This window comes from Eurypyga helias, unplaced genomic scaffold (genome assembly GCF_000690775.1).
Source record: "Eurypyga helias isolate BGI_N326 unplaced genomic scaffold, ASM69077v1 scaffold23452, whole genome shotgun sequence".
NCBI classification, from domain to species: Eukaryota; Metazoa; Chordata; class Aves; order Eurypygiformes; family Eurypygidae; genus Eurypyga; species Eurypyga helias.
The window spans coordinates 736-18,101 of record NW_010236902.1 but is presented as its reverse complement, the minus strand read 5'-3'; the positions used below and the strand labels follow the sequence as shown (position 1 = coordinate 18,101).

The 17,366-nt window shown below is 42.5% G+C and overlaps 1 protein-coding gene across 1 annotated transcript in view; it reads right to left on the bottom strand.

Moving 5' to 3' along the window:
- Positions 1 to 7,582: 7,582 nt before the first annotated feature.
- NAAA (N-acylethanolamine acid amidase) overlaps positions 7,583 to 17,366 on the bottom strand; it is a 10,049-nt gene continuing 265 nt past the window's right edge. Inside the window, exons 2-10 of the mRNA XM_010147268.1 lie at positions 17,340 to 17,366; positions 15,312 to 15,438; positions 14,635 to 14,725; positions 12,288 to 12,364; positions 10,789 to 10,961; positions 9,858 to 9,920; positions 9,200 to 9,266; positions 8,626 to 8,654; positions 7,583 to 7,658 (exon numbers count right to left, since the gene is read on the bottom strand). Coding sequence (XP_010145570.1) covers positions 7,583 to 7,658; positions 8,626 to 8,654; positions 9,200 to 9,266; positions 9,858 to 9,920; positions 10,789 to 10,961; positions 12,288 to 12,364; positions 14,635 to 14,725; positions 15,312 to 15,438; positions 17,340 to 17,366 — 730 coding nt within the window. The remainder of the gene's footprint in view (positions 7,659 to 8,625; positions 8,655 to 9,199; positions 9,267 to 9,857; positions 9,921 to 10,788; positions 10,962 to 12,287; positions 12,365 to 14,634; positions 14,726 to 15,311; positions 15,439 to 17,339) is intronic.

The following is a 17,366-nucleotide window of genomic DNA, read 5'->3' as shown; positions in this document are numbered from 1 at the left end:
GTTCTCCAACCAACGCAGACTGGCCCGGTATCACCAAAACCACGAAAGAGATGCAGGAAAGACCATTCGGTCAGAACCAAAATAGCTGCAACATGTCCCACAGTGCTGAGAATCTATAATAAATATATTAACACTTATTAACATCAACAAGCAGGTGGACAGTCTTGTGCCCACATACATCTTCCACTAGCAGATTTTTCCAGCTACTTTGTAGTCTTCCACACACTCTGAGATGAGGATTTCTTACTGTTTCAAATTTCAAGTCAGCTGTAGGAATCATTTCAGCACCTTTCCTAATTGTACAAAAATAGCAGAGATTGCCTATGTCAGTATAGTAATTGTGTGGTAGATGTCTAAATCAGGCATTCATGTACTCTCACAATGCTTCACAGGCCTAATTTTAGGCTCCTAAACTCTTAGCAATATGGCAGTCTTTGACCTGGACCTTCGTTTCAGATGCTACAATAAAATAAATCTTGATTGAGCTCTGAGAACAGACTACATCTCTGAATCCTGATGCTGCCTCCCCCCTTCCTCATGCACAGCTGAAGGCACTAAAATACTACACGTGACTGCATGTGGGAGGCATCTGTACACTGTATAGAAGAAAGAAAAAGGTTTTCAATACAGATCAGGAACCACAAAAGTCATTAAGGTGATTCAATAACAATCACTGTCTGCAGACAGATATTCATGCATATAGCCATGTGTGAATGGTAACTCATTATGAGAGATGAGCATACAGATGGTATTTAACCTATTTGCAGTACCACAGCTAGAGGGGAGATAAGTCTAAAATAACAATTAGCTATCATAAGAAAATAATCAGCTTTGTTAAACACTGCTTTTCTTCACCTCGTGAGTGTGGGAGCATATTAAACCATTGCTTGCTCAGGTCCTGGCTGGTATGAAAGGAAGGACAGCCAGGCTTTTGTAACCTCACTGCTGCAGAAAGCCCTGCTCAGAGCAAACGGATCCTATTTCAAGATTAGGTCAAATTCTGCAAATTCTCACGACAACCAGGATGTCATTCAGAGTCAGACATGTTTTCTCTGGAAAGAAAAAAACCCAATCGTGTACTACTGCCGAAGCGGCCCCAGGCTGTCGCATAGGAATTACACAGATTTTTATACTAATCCAGAACCTGGGGAGGAGAAAACTGAGAAAGGGAGGGAAGGAAATAAACACCTGTAAAAATGTTAAGTCTGATGCTAGCAGGCTTGAGCAGATCACAGCTCAAAGGGTTTTGCAGGGACAGGACAGCATGACTACCCAGGCACTTCTCCCCAGCAGAGGAAAGAGTCCTTCCCCCTTTCTCACTTCCCGCAGTCCTTTTGCCTCCTTCAACCTCTCTCCACCTAACCCACGTCCTTCCTCTCAAAATAGCTGCAGATCTGCACGAACACTAGTTGAAGGAGCACGCCCGGTGTTGTATAAGGTGCATGTGTGCAGTGTTTGCTCAGGAAGATGAGGCGTGCTAAGCAACATTTCAGCATGGAAAGTAATGCCGAAATTCTCTGCCTTGCCCAGGATACTGAATTGCACAACGGCATCTTCACAATAACTGGGTGATGCAGCAAGAGAATATGTAGCAATGCTCTGAAGAAAATACCAATCGCTCCAGTTTTATTCTAAGAACATTATTTCATATCAGTGTAAAAAATGGCCTGAAATCACTGCTGAATTATGCTTACTTATATCTGGTGCTTTATAGCCTTTGTGCTAAAATAATGCAGGTACTCTGACAACTTTTCAGATTATTAACTCCTCAAACAGACAATTGCACACAGAAATCAGAATTCCTAGCAGTTAATGCTCTTATTTGTAACCTCCTGTACAAGGAAAACCAAATTTACAAGGTCAGAATTTCTGAGTGTAGACTTGTAACTCCCATCTGGCTACCCAAACAAAACTTTCTTTTCCTAGTCAGAGATGTAAAGACCTCAGCAAGTATCCAGAGAAACAATGATGCAAAGGATCCGCGCTGTATCGGGAGCTGGCTTTAGAAACAGTTGTCCCCAAGCACCTCCTCTTACTGTGTTCTGGTATAAGCTGGCAGGGCAGTCTGCAACAGCGTGACCCAGGTTCCTCTCAGATGAAATGGCACCAGAAGACACACTCCAGCCACTACTGGGAGTTCAGTCCACAGGACGGGATTTAAGTCAGTCCCAAGAAATCACCCAAAACAGGGTTAATGTAGACAACGGTTCCTCCATGCTGAAGGTCAACACAGCCTGCATGCCCTGATGTGTTTCCAGCACTGCTTAGGGACCTGACAGTCCCAGCTTCAAAGGAAGATGGATGCTTCAGCTTTTTGGAAGAGATGAGTGCCTTTAAAGACACCCTTAAAAATGCAAACACGAGGAAAAAAAATAACCTTTTTCAGAAGCTAGAACACTTCCAGATCACCTTTGAAAACAGAGAACAAAGAGGAAGCAAGTGCTAAGTATAGGGTTAGGTACGTCACTTGCTTAGGATGCGTTCAGGTGTACTGCCTATCTGTGTGATAAAGCGTGACCTTGGATTTGAGATCACCCTTGGAGACACAGAATAAACAACTTCTCCTCATTTCCCTCCTTCCCTGCAAAACAAGCAAGCGTTTGTTCTTTGGACAGCCCTACTTTAAATACAAATTTTGGCTGTTCATACCAAGGGATGCTCTAGTACTGAGTGCCCGAGCAGCACCTGCAGAGAGCAAGCAAGGGCAACAGCACCTCCATAATTATCTTAGTGTGAATGGTCTTGCCAACAGGTCCCTCCCAAGCAATTCCTGGAGCAGCAAACTTTTTCACTTCATTACCCTCAGATTTTTCCAAAGGCCACAGCCTGAGCAAAGGAGTGCACAGCAGGAAACCAGAGACTAATGGAATCAAACCTGTTTCAAGGGTGGGAGGAGCGAGGAAGAAATAGAGCCAGTCCAACTGCTCAGCACCTCTGATCCTTCCTCATCCACCCAACAGTGATGTGCTTCCCTCCCCTCCCTAAAAACCCGTGCCCAAGGAAGAGGGGGGGAACAGGAGCCCATAAAGACACAGCCTGGAAGACTTGAAGAGGGGCATCACCTCAAATACAGGCTGTGTTAAACAACCAGGGGCAACAAAATGATGCACCTAGGAAACAGCGGCGACCAACTGCTCCTTTCACTTCTTGCTCTTGGCCACCGTTCCCCTCCTGCAGACATGTTTATACGCTCTCTGGTGCAGCTAGAAGGCCCCCAAAACAGGCTTTCCTCACACCTTATGAGAAGCTGCAATACATTCATACAAGGCTCTCCCCTGGTACAGAGCATCTGCTAGGGAACATGCCAAGTAAGGCAAGGTGATAAACCCTACTGCCTGCACTTACAGCAGGGTAGAACTAAACCAAAACCAGCATGGGCTCGCGCTCCACGCACGGCTCCCACGGACGACTAACACAACATCCAAGTTCAGTGCCTCAGTAGAAGACCACAGACACACGGAAAAAATGCCCGTTCCCTGTTCACTGGAGTTAGTGTCCTAAAGGCAGGAGAAATGTGCGACAGCCACACTCCACACGAACATCACACGCCAACGGGTAAGGTACTCATCTTTGCACTGCTCAGAACACAAGCTGCTGCTTTGTTTAATACTACCCTACAATGCCACATAAAACTCATTAAAGGAAAACTTGCACAGATCCATTTGTGTCAACCACCCCAAAAGAACAACAAAAGCCTAGGTAAATTTCCTGCCTTACAGTAAATACTGATTCCTTCGAAACCAAAGCAAGCAACAGCATTTTGAATCTAATTCTACACACTCTGTCACATCACTGAGCTTGACCGCATTACAGATCTGGGCAGAATATGGTGCTCCACAAGGCTCCTAGGGAAGACGACACACTTCACATGCCACGTGCACAACCGAATTCTCAGCAACTTGACAATTTTGTAGACATCTGAACAACTGAGGGAAGAGACAAGCAGAATATGGAAGGCAATGAGAGGATGCAACAGACTCACTGGAAGTTCACTAAGAAAAAATTGAAGAAAAAAAGATGTTGGAAGGAAGCAGAAATTTTAAGTTCTGCTAAATCAGCAACAGGTTGTGTAAGAGCTACAGATGAATTACATAAAAAAATTAATCAGATACTTCTCCCAAGCATAAAAATGCCAGGGAAAGTGATGATCCTGCCTTGCCCTCCTAGAGTAAATACCTATTTATGTCCCACGTGCACAGCCGACTCAGTGTGTCTTGTAGCTGGAAAAGAGATAGTGAAGCTGCTTGTATTTCACACATGCGCCCAGCTCTGCACCCACACGCTTCCTGCAGTGCCCAAAGGAGAATTTCAGGCAGAAGACTCCCAACTGCAGTTGTATACTCCTTGACATACAAAAAGGTTATTTCACCTCAAACTCTGGGTGACGAGTAACTACTTCTGAACACAAAACATTTTTTTACACAGAAATACAGAAAAATGCAACTTACCTGGCCACCAATTTCTAATTTACGGATTTATTAAGAAGCTCTCCACTTCTTTTTTTTTTCTATTCAGTACCCAAAGCGATTGATAATCTCTGATTTGCTTGATTACAGATTCAGAAACTTCTCCTCAGCATGGAAATTATCAAGTAAGCGGTTCCCTTGGGCAGGCCGCAGAAAGTGCCATGGCTTTCAGCACCTGCAGCATAGAACGCGTGCGCTGCTCTGCCACAAGCGCTGGCTCTTTGATTTATTTACTGCACAGTTGTTTTGAGCAGCCTTAAGAATCCTCTCCCATGTGATGCTTAAGAAAGGCTACAGATCTGACATGGATTAGGGTTACTGAAGGGGATTATGAAAGAGAATGCAGCATGTTGGCCTCTCGCATCTTAAGAGTCAGCTCTTACACACTTTCAAGTTGCCTTCTGCTAATTGCAGACTTCTGGAGGAAAAAGAATTAAAGGTTTCACCCATTCCCTATGTTGGGCTGAAAAATCTTCAGGGCTCAGTAGCTAGGGAATCTGTACTGCAGAAATGGAAGGAGGGAAGAAGCAAGGATAATATATTTAACTTAGTTCTATTTAATTACTTAACAATTCTAAATCATTAATCTGACCAGGCTTGAGAAAGCAGAAAAGCTATTTTACTTCCCAGTCTCTAAAAAGCAGACCCACAAAGCAGATGAAATCTCAAACAGAAGGACGATTAGCAAACTAACTACAAACAACCCTTTTTAAAACACGTTTGTTTTAAAAAACAAGAGCCCACAAAACACCCAAACCCTCCCAAAACAATCAGCACATATTTATGTGTCTAGCATTGTTAAGATGGTTTTATTTAAAGTATTAACATTCCTGTCTCTGTGCATTCTTATCAAATTTAAATTCATACGCAAAAGCAGCTCAACCCTTTTCACAGGTTAAAACATCTGGTTTGTCAGATGTGCCATTTACCGCCTTCTTAGTGTTTATATTTTTAGCTTGTCGTTAAACTAAGATCAGGAAGTTATGTATCCCAAATTCTGGTCAGCAAAAAAAGTAACCAAGTTGGCATATGGGCTTTACTTTGTTGGCAACCAGGATGTCTGAATGTTTATAAACTGAAGAAATGCAAGGCTTTTAGAAAATAATTTTTAAAAAAAGGCAAAATTGGACTTCTTCACATCTAGTTTCCTTTCTTGTTTAAGTCTCAGCCCTCCACCCATTTCCATACTCTGCTCTATGCCTGGGCCTGAACAAGGTCTGAGCAGCTGATGAGACACAAACACAACAGGGACAATTGTTTCCCGTATACTCCTGGATACCAAATATTTATACACCCCAGTTCTGTTTGCACACACTGAAACATACATTTGATTAAATTTATATACCACCGGGAGTCTGGGCGCACCACTGCCTGACGATAATCAGCCTAACACTGCTGAGGTCAGGACAACTGTGCAGTGACACCTGTAAGGATCCATTTGTCTGCACTTGTGGGTGGCTGTTACATAAAGAAAGCCTGCTGGGATCAGGAATCGGTGCCTGCTCTGTGGATTCAAGGAGCGTCATTCTGAAACCTCAGCGATATCACAACCACCGTTATTTACATCTTCCTCCAGAAACTCTCCATTTTTCCACTTTCTCATTCCGGCTCATGACTGTGAACATGGTTGTACAAACTGGGTCAAGGCAAGGTTTGCAGTGCACTTATCCAGGCAGGAGCAGAGGATGCAGGTAAGTAGGTTATGCCACTCAGCCGGACTCGGCACAAGGGGATAAAGGGCCCACATCTCCTGCGAGCTCTCCTGGGAACAGTTTGCATAACCACTGCAGGCAACATGGCACATATCTGGAAATGGTGCTCGGACCTAACGCTCTGATCGCACCTTCTGCTCTCGTGTAAAATTCACGCTGGCACTAGCAGGAATTTTCTCCTGTGAAGAATGGGACCCCTAAGCTCCTCATGAAAGCACCCACTGATCTTGACTCTTTAAACCCTTCAGCATTTGCAGGCTGCTCCCACTAAGTGCCTGAATTCAATATGTGGTCACAGCACATAGGACAGACAAAAAAAACCATCCCTCTGCACCGTAGACATAGTTGTAAACTTCTTATGGAAGGCAGTTTTCAGATATAGACAAGGAAAACCATCCCTTTTCTACCTCACTGCTATCTCGTCATACACTTCTCCCCTCTACTGGGGGAAACATCTGTATCAACACACCTCCTGAAACAGCTCCTGACTTCTGATGAATAAAATCACCATAGTCCAGAGCTGTGCAGGCAGCTGCCGGCTGCTCCTGACCCTGCTAGGCTCAGGATCGCAGCCCCTCAGAGATCAGGGAAAAAGATGATGGCAGGAGTAGCACCACAGCTCTTCATAAACCAAGCCATCAGCTGCATGTCTGTCTTTAATTATATTCAGACCTACAGGCCATACAAAAATATATGAAGTGTTTATTTATTAGTCAGCACATAAGTACATTGAAGTTGCACAACTTTTTCCAAAAAGGGTAATTGCAAAAAAAGCAATTTTTAGCCATCAACATCAGCTAGAACATTAATTTAATTACAATAAAGTCAATCAAGCTTCCATTACAGTTCATTAACAGTATCATCTACAAGACCTCAAAAAATTGACAAGTCATTATTTCCTGAATGATTCATATAGTTAGCCACAACAACTGTACTGCTGGTGAGAGGGATTTTAAAAGCACATGCCCATCTTGGAATGCTTCAGTTTTTCACTCATTTTCTCTGCTGAAATAAAAAAAAAAAATAGATAAAAGAGAGCACAGGTTGGTATAGAGTTAAGAAAGAAACTCTTCAGAATCTCTAAAAGAAAGGAATTACTCCTAAAATCAATCACAGAGAGAACCTCAACTTTAGGTGGCAACAGCACCCACCCCTTCCTCTCTGACAATGCACTTTTCCTAAAATAATCTCCAAGAGTTTGGCAAAGAAAGTCAATACTTCACTCTCTAAAACAACCCGGGAAGGTATTTACCCACAGTCAATGAGCAAACCGAGGGGAGAATCAGGAATTCAGACTAGGTCACCTGAGTGCCACTGCAGCGCATTGTCCCTTAGTGACTCTTCAGCTGAATTGTTTAGTTAAGTACAAGTAGCTAGGAGTACCAGCACGCTACTTACACCTCTTCATGGCGCGGTTCTGATCCACGTCTGGTACTTCTCCGAAAGTGTGGCGCTCATGACTGTGGTATACACTGTATTACTGGTAGGGCAAGAGGAGGAAAGAGATCAAGTGAATGAGTGACACTGCACAGGCAAGAAGAGCGATTTATAAAACTAGCAAAGCAGCAGAACAAATTTTACTGGAAACAAACGTTCTGCTTAGGTACAGAAGGGTCAGAACAAGTGGGAGAGAGACTGATAAAAATGCAAGCTGCAGGCAGCAATTTTTAGCATTTTTTCCCCCCACTTAGTACAGCAAAGGAACTGTATTTCTACATCCATTTTATCACTCAATTTTTTAAAAATTAGCATTGCTGATGTTAGCAGCGACACAAATATGATCTTCTCCTTTCCAAATTTCCTGACATGTACACAGCAGAGGAGAGGAAGTCCTGGTATTAGCTTTGAAGAAGCCGTTGCCAAGCTGTAATAGGAATGGCTGATCCAGAGAACATACTGAGCTCCGTATCGAAGTAATCCACAACAGGATAACCCGCAAAGGTGCACTTTGTGGAACAAAGCACAAGAATAATGGTAGACTGAAATAAATCTCTCAAAATCCAGCAAATGGTACCTACAAGCTATATCCCCATGTGCTATTTTTTTCTTTTTACACATCAAGCAGAGCTACATCAGAAACTCCAGAGAAAGGCACTTCCACTCTTAACACAAATCCAATGGTTCTCAAAGCGAACGGCACAAATTATTCAGCAGACAATCCAGATGCTTCTCTAAGCAGTTATTTGTTTCACTACTACAGGAACTTCCCGTTACTAGACTGAGCCTAACAAAGTGCACTTTCTTAGCCAGAGGGGCAGACCAAAGAGGAAGAGTGCTGCGGACGTGAAAACTGAGTGCCATGTGCACAAGCAGAAATCTAAGCTGGGAAACCACAAGATATTCAGACAGACACATAGGAAAATCCTAAGGAAGTTTTGTGATTGACTTTTAAGTGGCCCAGGGCATGGCGGGAGGCACTGATTAACATCTCTGAATCTAATACTTACTTGTTTAAGACTGGCTTCACTGACAACACCTGTGCAGAAAGTTGGAAGAGTTGTCATTTTGGTAAATGAAGAGGGAATTGAAAGGCTACTTGGAAACAGCAGTAGGATGAAGTTATGAAAAGGAGTAACATACATTCAATGATTTCTCCTGCTGGCCTTTCTTTTTTTTCCCCAACATCAGAACATTTTACAAAAATATTTTTAAAAAGTCCTCTGAAATACATAACATTTAAGCACTCAAAACTAACTGGAAACTATCACTCGTGTAACACTTTACCTGCCTGCTGTAATATTTAGAATTGTGCTTGAAATAAACACAAAGATGATGGCGATGAGATTCACCTCTTGTATTTTTGCTTGGGTTGGCAGACTATTACAAAACGCCTATGCGAAGGACTTCAGAAACATTTTAACACACAAACTTATCAGTCCTAACTCTCCAGAGATGGCTGTGCAGTGCACCTTTTTTACCATGCTTTCCTTGTACAGTTTTTAAATCCCTGGCAGAAATGCAACTGCACTTCTACTTTGAAAAAGAAACTTCAAAGTCACAATGCAGAACTTTAAAAAATACCTTAAAAAGCGTATCAAAATTGATGTTCTGCTGCCCAGTAGCATTGAGAGCTTTGATGGCTGGAGTTCTGCAGGAAAACAACGCAGTACCATTAAACACACGTTACTGTTCCAAAGGCTAAAACGCACCAACGTGAAAAATTTCTCCCTAAATGTCTTTACATCAAAATGTTTGCTTTGGCCTAAAATAATCTTGGGTTCTGTGCAACTGAATCCAATCTCACAGTGCTGAAGCTACTCTGTTACTACCCCACTGAGTACAGACCAACAGGGCATCTCCCAGCAGCTTTTTGCAAACTACACAACCTAAAGATTGTATGATGTCTGCGAGCACCTTCCTGGCGTCATCAGATAGTTCTTCACTGTGAATCTAAATCCCTTCACTTTTACTAAACCTTGCTTCATTAAGATGATTTTAGTTCAGGCCTTATCCTTGAAATTTCTCATCTTTTATGCCGTTCAATGCCACACAGACTTTCCTCTAGCATATGTGAATATTGCTCCTTCCCTTATCTGTTCCCTCTTGAGTGGCATTACAGAAACCTGACAAGCTGCCTGCTCTACCAGCTAACACCTGCTCAGAGAAGAACACACCCAAGTCTCTAAGCTTTTTCAAATGAAAAGTGTTATGTCACCACAGAGCTCCAAACTGAATTTACCTTCGGTCATCAAAAGGAGGAGGGGTGGTCCAGTGGTCATAGTTTGTCTCCACACGAAACCACCTATTACACAACACCCAAACATAAAAGCAAACAAAAGGTGAATTGGTAGGTAATTAATAAAGGCCAAGAACCAGTATTTCTGTATTGCCAAAGGGAAAAACAACTCCCTCCAAAGTCTCTTTCCTGTGTCTTCTGCAAGCCCAAGGGGCGCTGTGTTGATGTACATGGCCCCCTTTAGCATGAACTACTGAACACAAGTGAAACAGGAATGACCTCTGAACTGCTGTCGTCAGTGACAAAACTACCACTGACTACAATAAAAGCAAGATCAGACCTTTAAAGAGGTGGTCAGAGAAGAGATTATGGGTACGCGTCCGATGTGGCCTGCAGCATTCAAGTTTGGAGTACGCAGAGCCAACAGGCCATCTGGCTGTGGCCAAGCCAGTACCTTACTGGCCATCTGTCTGCATTAAGTGCCATTTTTCACCCCAAGGCAACCACTAAGCATCTCCTTCATATGTTAAGCTGCTGATTTCACAAAATTGATAGAAACAGTTATTTTTGAACCTTCGACCCTTCTACCACATTGGGTCAAGACTAATTTGGAATTGCTGAATTTACCGGTGCAATACTTGGCAGACAGACAGGAAAAACTCTCGAGTATTGTCTCCCTCAGAATCTAGCTAAAACAATAAACACATACAGATGCTTCTTCCACCCCTGACCCTCTGGACTGCCCCAACCTGACAAGGTGGTGTGATTCCATCTCGAATGGAAGGCACTGAGGTTCCCTGGAGAGGCTTTCAACCTGCCTCTGTCCAGCTGCAAGCATTAGGAAGAGGTGCCCTGCCTCTCAGTAAAGTTGTGTCCCTAACCCAGCCTAGGAAGGAATAGGACCAAAAAAACCAAAGTGTTATTTTCTACTTACGCTCCACCTAAAGGATCGAGAGGCCAGAGATCCACTGGCCCTCTTCTATTCCTCGTGATGACGATGCCTTCTTTGGGCGATACACCTCCTACAATATAGTAAACTTCAGCAATGATGGGAATGCCAGCTAGTCGGAGAACAGCTGACTGAAAGTCCTCTGCTCTGCTCAGGGTCTAATGCAAAAAGGAGATCACAGAGAAAAAGAGGTCACAGAGCACGGTGAAGCACTAAAACAAGCACTGGGACATCTTAAAAAGACAAAAAGGTCCGGCTTTTTTGAAAATGACAATTGACAGTAAAGTGCTACTTGAAAATACTCTGAAAATAGTTTTCCAAACTAGCATATGAACCACATGAACATGAAATGCACGTGACTAGTAAAGGAACTCATTAATCCCAGCTTTACAGATACTCCAAGAGAACAGTAAATATACGTACACACACATATGTACACATATATATATGATGAAAAGTGAAAAAACCTGGAAAATCTGCTATTCAAAAGACAGAGGCATGTCCATACCCTGCAAGTTCAACCCTCAGCAGTGTGAACAGTGGGATAGATGTAAGTGGATAAAGGAGGAAAAACCCACTCCATGTCTTGGTCTTCGTAGCTGAAGAGGATGGAAGTAGCAGTGGTGAGTAATGGCTTACGGCAAGCCTGCCTTCTCCCGCCCTAACCGGGTGACAAACTGCGCACATGCTGACAGTCACCCCAAGCCAATGAAGCTACTCTTGTCCAAGGGCCACAACCTACTGAAGTGCCTCTTTAAAAACGAGTGCTGTGCAGGAACTAAAACCAAGTATGGATAATGTGTATCAGTCAAAACTGTTCACAAAGACAGGGAAATCCCTGTCCGACAGCAACAGCACAGTTAGTAGTTTTGGGTCACAGACTCAAGTCACATCTCCAACTCAAAAACTAGGAACAACCAAGTCTCCAGTAGACATTCTAGTTCTGCAGGGAGTTTACCTACGAACCATATTGTTCATGTTTACTGTAACTCAAGAATCTGAGAAGCAGCAGATCTGTTTTCTCTTAGTAGCACTCTAACACAGGATTGATAAAATGTGCTGTACAATATACCAGTCTGACTCCTCCTGCTCACCAGCGAGCTCTACAGCTTGAACACAGTAACCTATCAAACACAGTGTAAAACAACGACTGGGTCAGATACTGACCATCTAGGGGTGCAGCTGCATCCATTTGTCAAATTAACATCACAGCTGGCTGAAATAGTGCCTCGGAAGGAAGTCTTTGCACAGCTTCTCAAAGACTTTTGGCACTGATTAAAGAAGTCCCTGGAGGACTGGAATGGCCTGTCATACACATTACTAACCATTTGGGGACAAGACCTGTCTCCTCTTATGAAATATATTAACTTACCAATTTAATGAATTTCCTGTGAAGCGAAAAGTTGGAACATCAACTTTACGAGGAGTTTGTAAGTACAAATGAGATCACTATGAAATAAGAGAAAATAACTCAGGGCACTTACGTCTCGGACAAGCCAGCTGACAGGGTAATTGCGATTCAGAAAAGCAGCTACTGCATTTTCCCACCATCTACCACCCGCTGGGAAAAAAAAAAAAAAAAAAAAGAAAAAAGTTACTGGACATGCATGTTACATACACTCTGTGCAACCTATCCTCCTGCCTGCCTTTCTTCTCCACATCCCATCTCCAGCTCTGCAATCTTTTCTTCTACTGCATTACAAAGGAGCGCTGCAATAAATTCTTTAATTCTCTAACTATACCACTATCATAAACGCATCAAATTCAGGCAGCTTCTAGCGAGCTGACAAAGCACACATCACCTGAAAGCAGTCAGAGCCTCTGTACCATGAACACTGTATAGAATACTGAATGCTGGCAACGCTCCTTCCCTACTGTGCTACTTTACTGATATCTATCCATAAAATATGCAGGATGTGCTGCATGGCGAGGCTAACATGCCCTGGCAAGCCCTCATTTTACACAATGTGTCTTGCAAATGCTCAGCTTTCTGTACCACTAGATTTGGATATTTAAGTAGCGCCTAAAGCTAAATCCTCAGTGAAACAGGGCAGCTACCTATCTGCATAGAAAGTCAACATTTCAGGAGAAGGGCTAACAGGCAAAATACTAATAGACACCATAATCCCAACTGAAGTTAACGACGCAGCTGGATTAGCACCTCTGCTTTCCAGAAAGCATCTCAGACCTGTAATGAGAGGAGCGATCATTATCCTAGCTTTCTGGTGTCTTCTGAAATGTAAAACACCTCTGTGACCAGTGCCGTATGAGGGTGCCATAAAACGGTAGGGACTCTGAGGTACGGTGTGCAAGGAAGACGACTGTTCAGCACTGTACAGAGAACACAGTGTCTCTCAGAACTCGTCAGTGCTGGCAATCTCAGCTCAAAACTGCCACATGCCTTTCAGCATCAATAACTTGCTAGCTGCTCAGGCTTTAAACCATTTGTATTCATAGCTGAATGGTAAGAAATGAAGAGTCAAAGGTGACTGTAACAGGGACTGGCACTTTGTAACACATTTCCAAAAGGATGGCAGGTTTATTCATATGACAGTGTACATCTTTCAGCTCAAATATTAGCATTAATCACCTCATTATTCATCTTCCTGAAATATTACAGCAACAGCAAGAATTACACAGAAATCATGAAACCACTAAAAAAAAAAAAAAGAGGTAGTGATAGTACTTCTGGATAAAATTAGAACTAAGAAAACAGAAGGTCAAATTTATAATTATTCATATGCCAACACCAGAAAAAGCCAGCAGAAACAGTATGCTTGTCACTTGACAGACCTTCACCTTAATTTAGTCATCCCCCTTCCCAGCTATAGTTCGCGTGCTCGCTTCCCTAAAGTTTTACTTCTGATGTACAATGACAGATAGAGCAGCAAGCAGTCAGTAACCACTAATTTCCAGGAGCACAGCATGTAGTGAGCACAACTACCGCTGTCTGTAGTTAAGAAGCGATTGACGTCGAGGTGCGTGACAGCACATCAGCTCTTGATGGACAAGAGGGGCCCCTCACACACACAAGTTGGCGGTACTTGACTCCTTGATCAGAATCGAGAGAAGAGAATGGGTTTGTGCACGGGCTGAACCCCCTCGCTGTTGTCTCAGATGATCCTTATGCTGACGGTTGAAGCACACTGCTGACACGGAGTTGGACATAGCTACCAATATTCGGGAAACCCAAGCGCTGACAGAAAAGCTCTACCTTCCTGACTGTTACAAGCCCTTCTATCGTCCAGGTTTAGTTCCCAATGGTGACATCTCTCAACTTTTCTCTACTACCAGATCTTTCCTCGCTGCCTTTCCAGTATCTCCGTGTACTCTCTCAAGTCCTACTGCCTTTCCCCTAGTCAGTCTTGCGCTTCTCTTCCCATCCTCTCTTAAAGCTGCCTTGTGGGGACAGAGAAATACAGAACACAGAGGAAGGGACAGAGAACTAGGAAAGCAGCCGTTCATTTGCTATACACAACTGTATCTTTTCTCTCAAACCCTACTCTGCTGTCCCCAGTTGCCTCTTGAACAGACCACATTAATTTGTCTCTCACAGCTTTCCCCAAGGTTATCCATCTCCTTTGACACTTTACAAGCTCAGATGACACTGTGCTGACAAACAAATTCCTCTCTCCTACGCAGCAGCCAAAACCTGGCAGCATGTGTGCTTTCACTCCCTGAGGGCCAGAGAAATCATACACTTTCATCTCCTTCCTGGCAAGCCTAGCTGTATTTTTTCTTCTGGGAGAATGTGAGAGAAGGCCCAGAGCAGGCAACAATCAACTGAAATGCTATACACAACATCAAGGGTGGAAGAGAGATTTATTTTACCTCGTTCATCACCGGAGATTGTGAACTTGTGTGGACTTTGCCCAGTCCATAAGCCTACGTATCCAAGAAACGTGGTGCCTTGATATGCTATCTGAAACCAGGAAACACGCAGTGTGTTAGCATTCTGGAACAGGACACTACTGAAAATAGAGGTGACATTCTGAAACAGCATCCTGTGCTTTTTTCTGTGACTTTCACACGCAAGTTGCTATAAACCACTTTGCCTTTGATTACATAAAACTCGCAAAGTAAATTATGAAAAGACTCTGAGGACCATAAATCACTGCATTTAATTTGCTAGCAATCACTGACTGCTACAAATGTTATGCTCAAGTCAGTGAGTAGCCAAGCAAGAAACAAACAAAAAATTCTCCATTTGCAAAACAGACTAATAAATATTAAGAAAAATCACATCAACAAGGACTGCATTAGCAACTACCTAATTTTTGGAGATTTTCATCTAAACCACACACATTGGTCAGAAAAACAAACAAGGCCTTAGGAAAAAAGCCTAAGAATTGGTCCCTTCCAAAACTGATCATTCTATGTTCTGTGGTGCTCAAGGTAATTTGGGATGGAAACCATTTACCCACACCAAATCCTCCTGCCTACACAGCTGTATGACCGTACTGCATTCCTTCGGAGTACCACCCAGCCACGTCGACCACAGATCATACCTGCCCGCCTCTCATGAACCGCACGTCAATTGTAATCTTGCTCAGTATGTCGACAAAACTGTAATCTAGGTTCCGACCGTGGTAAATGGTTCCTTCCTCATCCTGAGCGACAATACTAGTACAGAACCTTCAAAAACACAACGGAGAAAGAATGATTTCAGAAAAAGCCATGACAATGCTTTAAATATTACAGTCTAGTTGAACTAGCTCAGCATTTCAGGAGGAATAACCAAGTTTATCTTCTGCAAAGTATTCCACTAGTATAGCAAATAAAAATTTGCATTCTATCATTAACACTTATTAACAATAGTCTCACCCAATACTTCTTGGTAGAATTCCTTACAGGTTCTGATTTGAAATTTAAGAAAGATGGGACAGGAAGGTTGGACTGAAGCTATGCGTAACTACGCAACACTAGTGTCCCTTATAGTTGATACACGACATCCATCAGGGCAAGTCCTTTCCCACAGAGCCTGGCATACACTGTACAGTATTCAACTTATCAGATCCCACTTGGCTCAGAAAGTCAAAAGCCCCATTACTGTTCACATCGGGTCAGCTATTACAGACCAAGTAGGAAGAAGCATTTCCACTTGGGGAAAAAATTTCGGTTTCATTTCGCTTCTTGTTGAAATCGATATGAAAATGTGACACCTAAAAACGTCCACAAAGTTCCAGTCTGAAACTAACTGGATTTCATTCTGACAACTGTATATTGTCTCATTTCAATTTGACCCCATTTATGTTCTTGGTCACAACCAGATAAAAGTTTGAACAAAGTCCTTTCAAACTGAAAACATCAGCTGTGGCTGAAGTGTCAGCCTTCTCAGTAACAGCCCAACCTCTTCATCAGAAAAGTATGCTGAACTCCTTCTTAATAACAGCGTCAGTTTTGCTGAAACAGGCCTTTTTATCAAGTATCCTGAAACAGCCCAACCTCTTCATCAGAAAAGGAAGTATGCTGAACTCCTTTTTAGTAACAGTGTCAGTTTTGCTGAAACAGGCCTTTTTATCAAGTATCCTGAATGCACAGGTAACTCAGAACTGATTTTCTCTGGAGTTAGGAGTTTGTCATTCCACTGACACACAGCATTGCCTTGCAAAACTGTAAAGGTAAAAAATCTTGCAGACGAATAGCTGGTTCCTGGTTGATGTTTTTTCTTCAGTATCGTTAGAAATGAGAAACTTAAAATTACATGGTCCTTATGAGGGCTCGAAATGATGTGTCCTCTGTGAAATACCAAGAAAACTAGCATTCAAATTACTACCTTATCAGGTAGTAATCCTTACTTGAAAAAAGAAAATCATTTGACCCAAGTAACACATGTTAAGAAAAATAAATAATCAAATTCCATAGAAGTGGCTGTATGCACCTGTTTTGTATTAAAACCTATATAGAAAAGTATTTTAGGATCCCCACAGGCAACACTAGGTGTTTCTTCTTCAGCATACAATTCTACAGGAAAAAAAAAAAAAAGACAAGCACACCGAGTATTTTTTCCACTGAGGTTTTGTTTGCTGTCATAAAGACACTACATCCATTCTCTAGCAGGCAAATCACAAGATTTCATCGTATAGTCATTGTGAAAATTCATCCAGAGGTTGCAACGAATTCTTCTAGTTTACTTTTTGGTGAAATACGACAATTTCAATGACAAAAGATTTCATTTGACTTAGAAGAGTAACAAACCCAAATACTTCGAATGGATAGCCCCTCCTTACCTCCACCATGGCAAAAGTTGTTTTGCATACTTTTACACTTATATCGATATACACACAAAAACACTACAGCTAAATGTTACCTTATTAACACATGAAAACACTGCTCTGTGTTTCTTGTTCAATGCAGGATACAAACTGCCTAATGAGAATAAAACCTTCCAGATGAACGTACAAAGTGGTACGAGAAGGAACAGTGCAAAGCATCTGCCACACGTCTTCACCCGCTTTTTGTGTGTCCTCCCACACGGAACTAAAATTAATCTCTACACCTGTTTCTACCAAATTCTGTGAGTACCCCACGCTTACGCAGTAGATTCATAGGCGAAGTTCAGC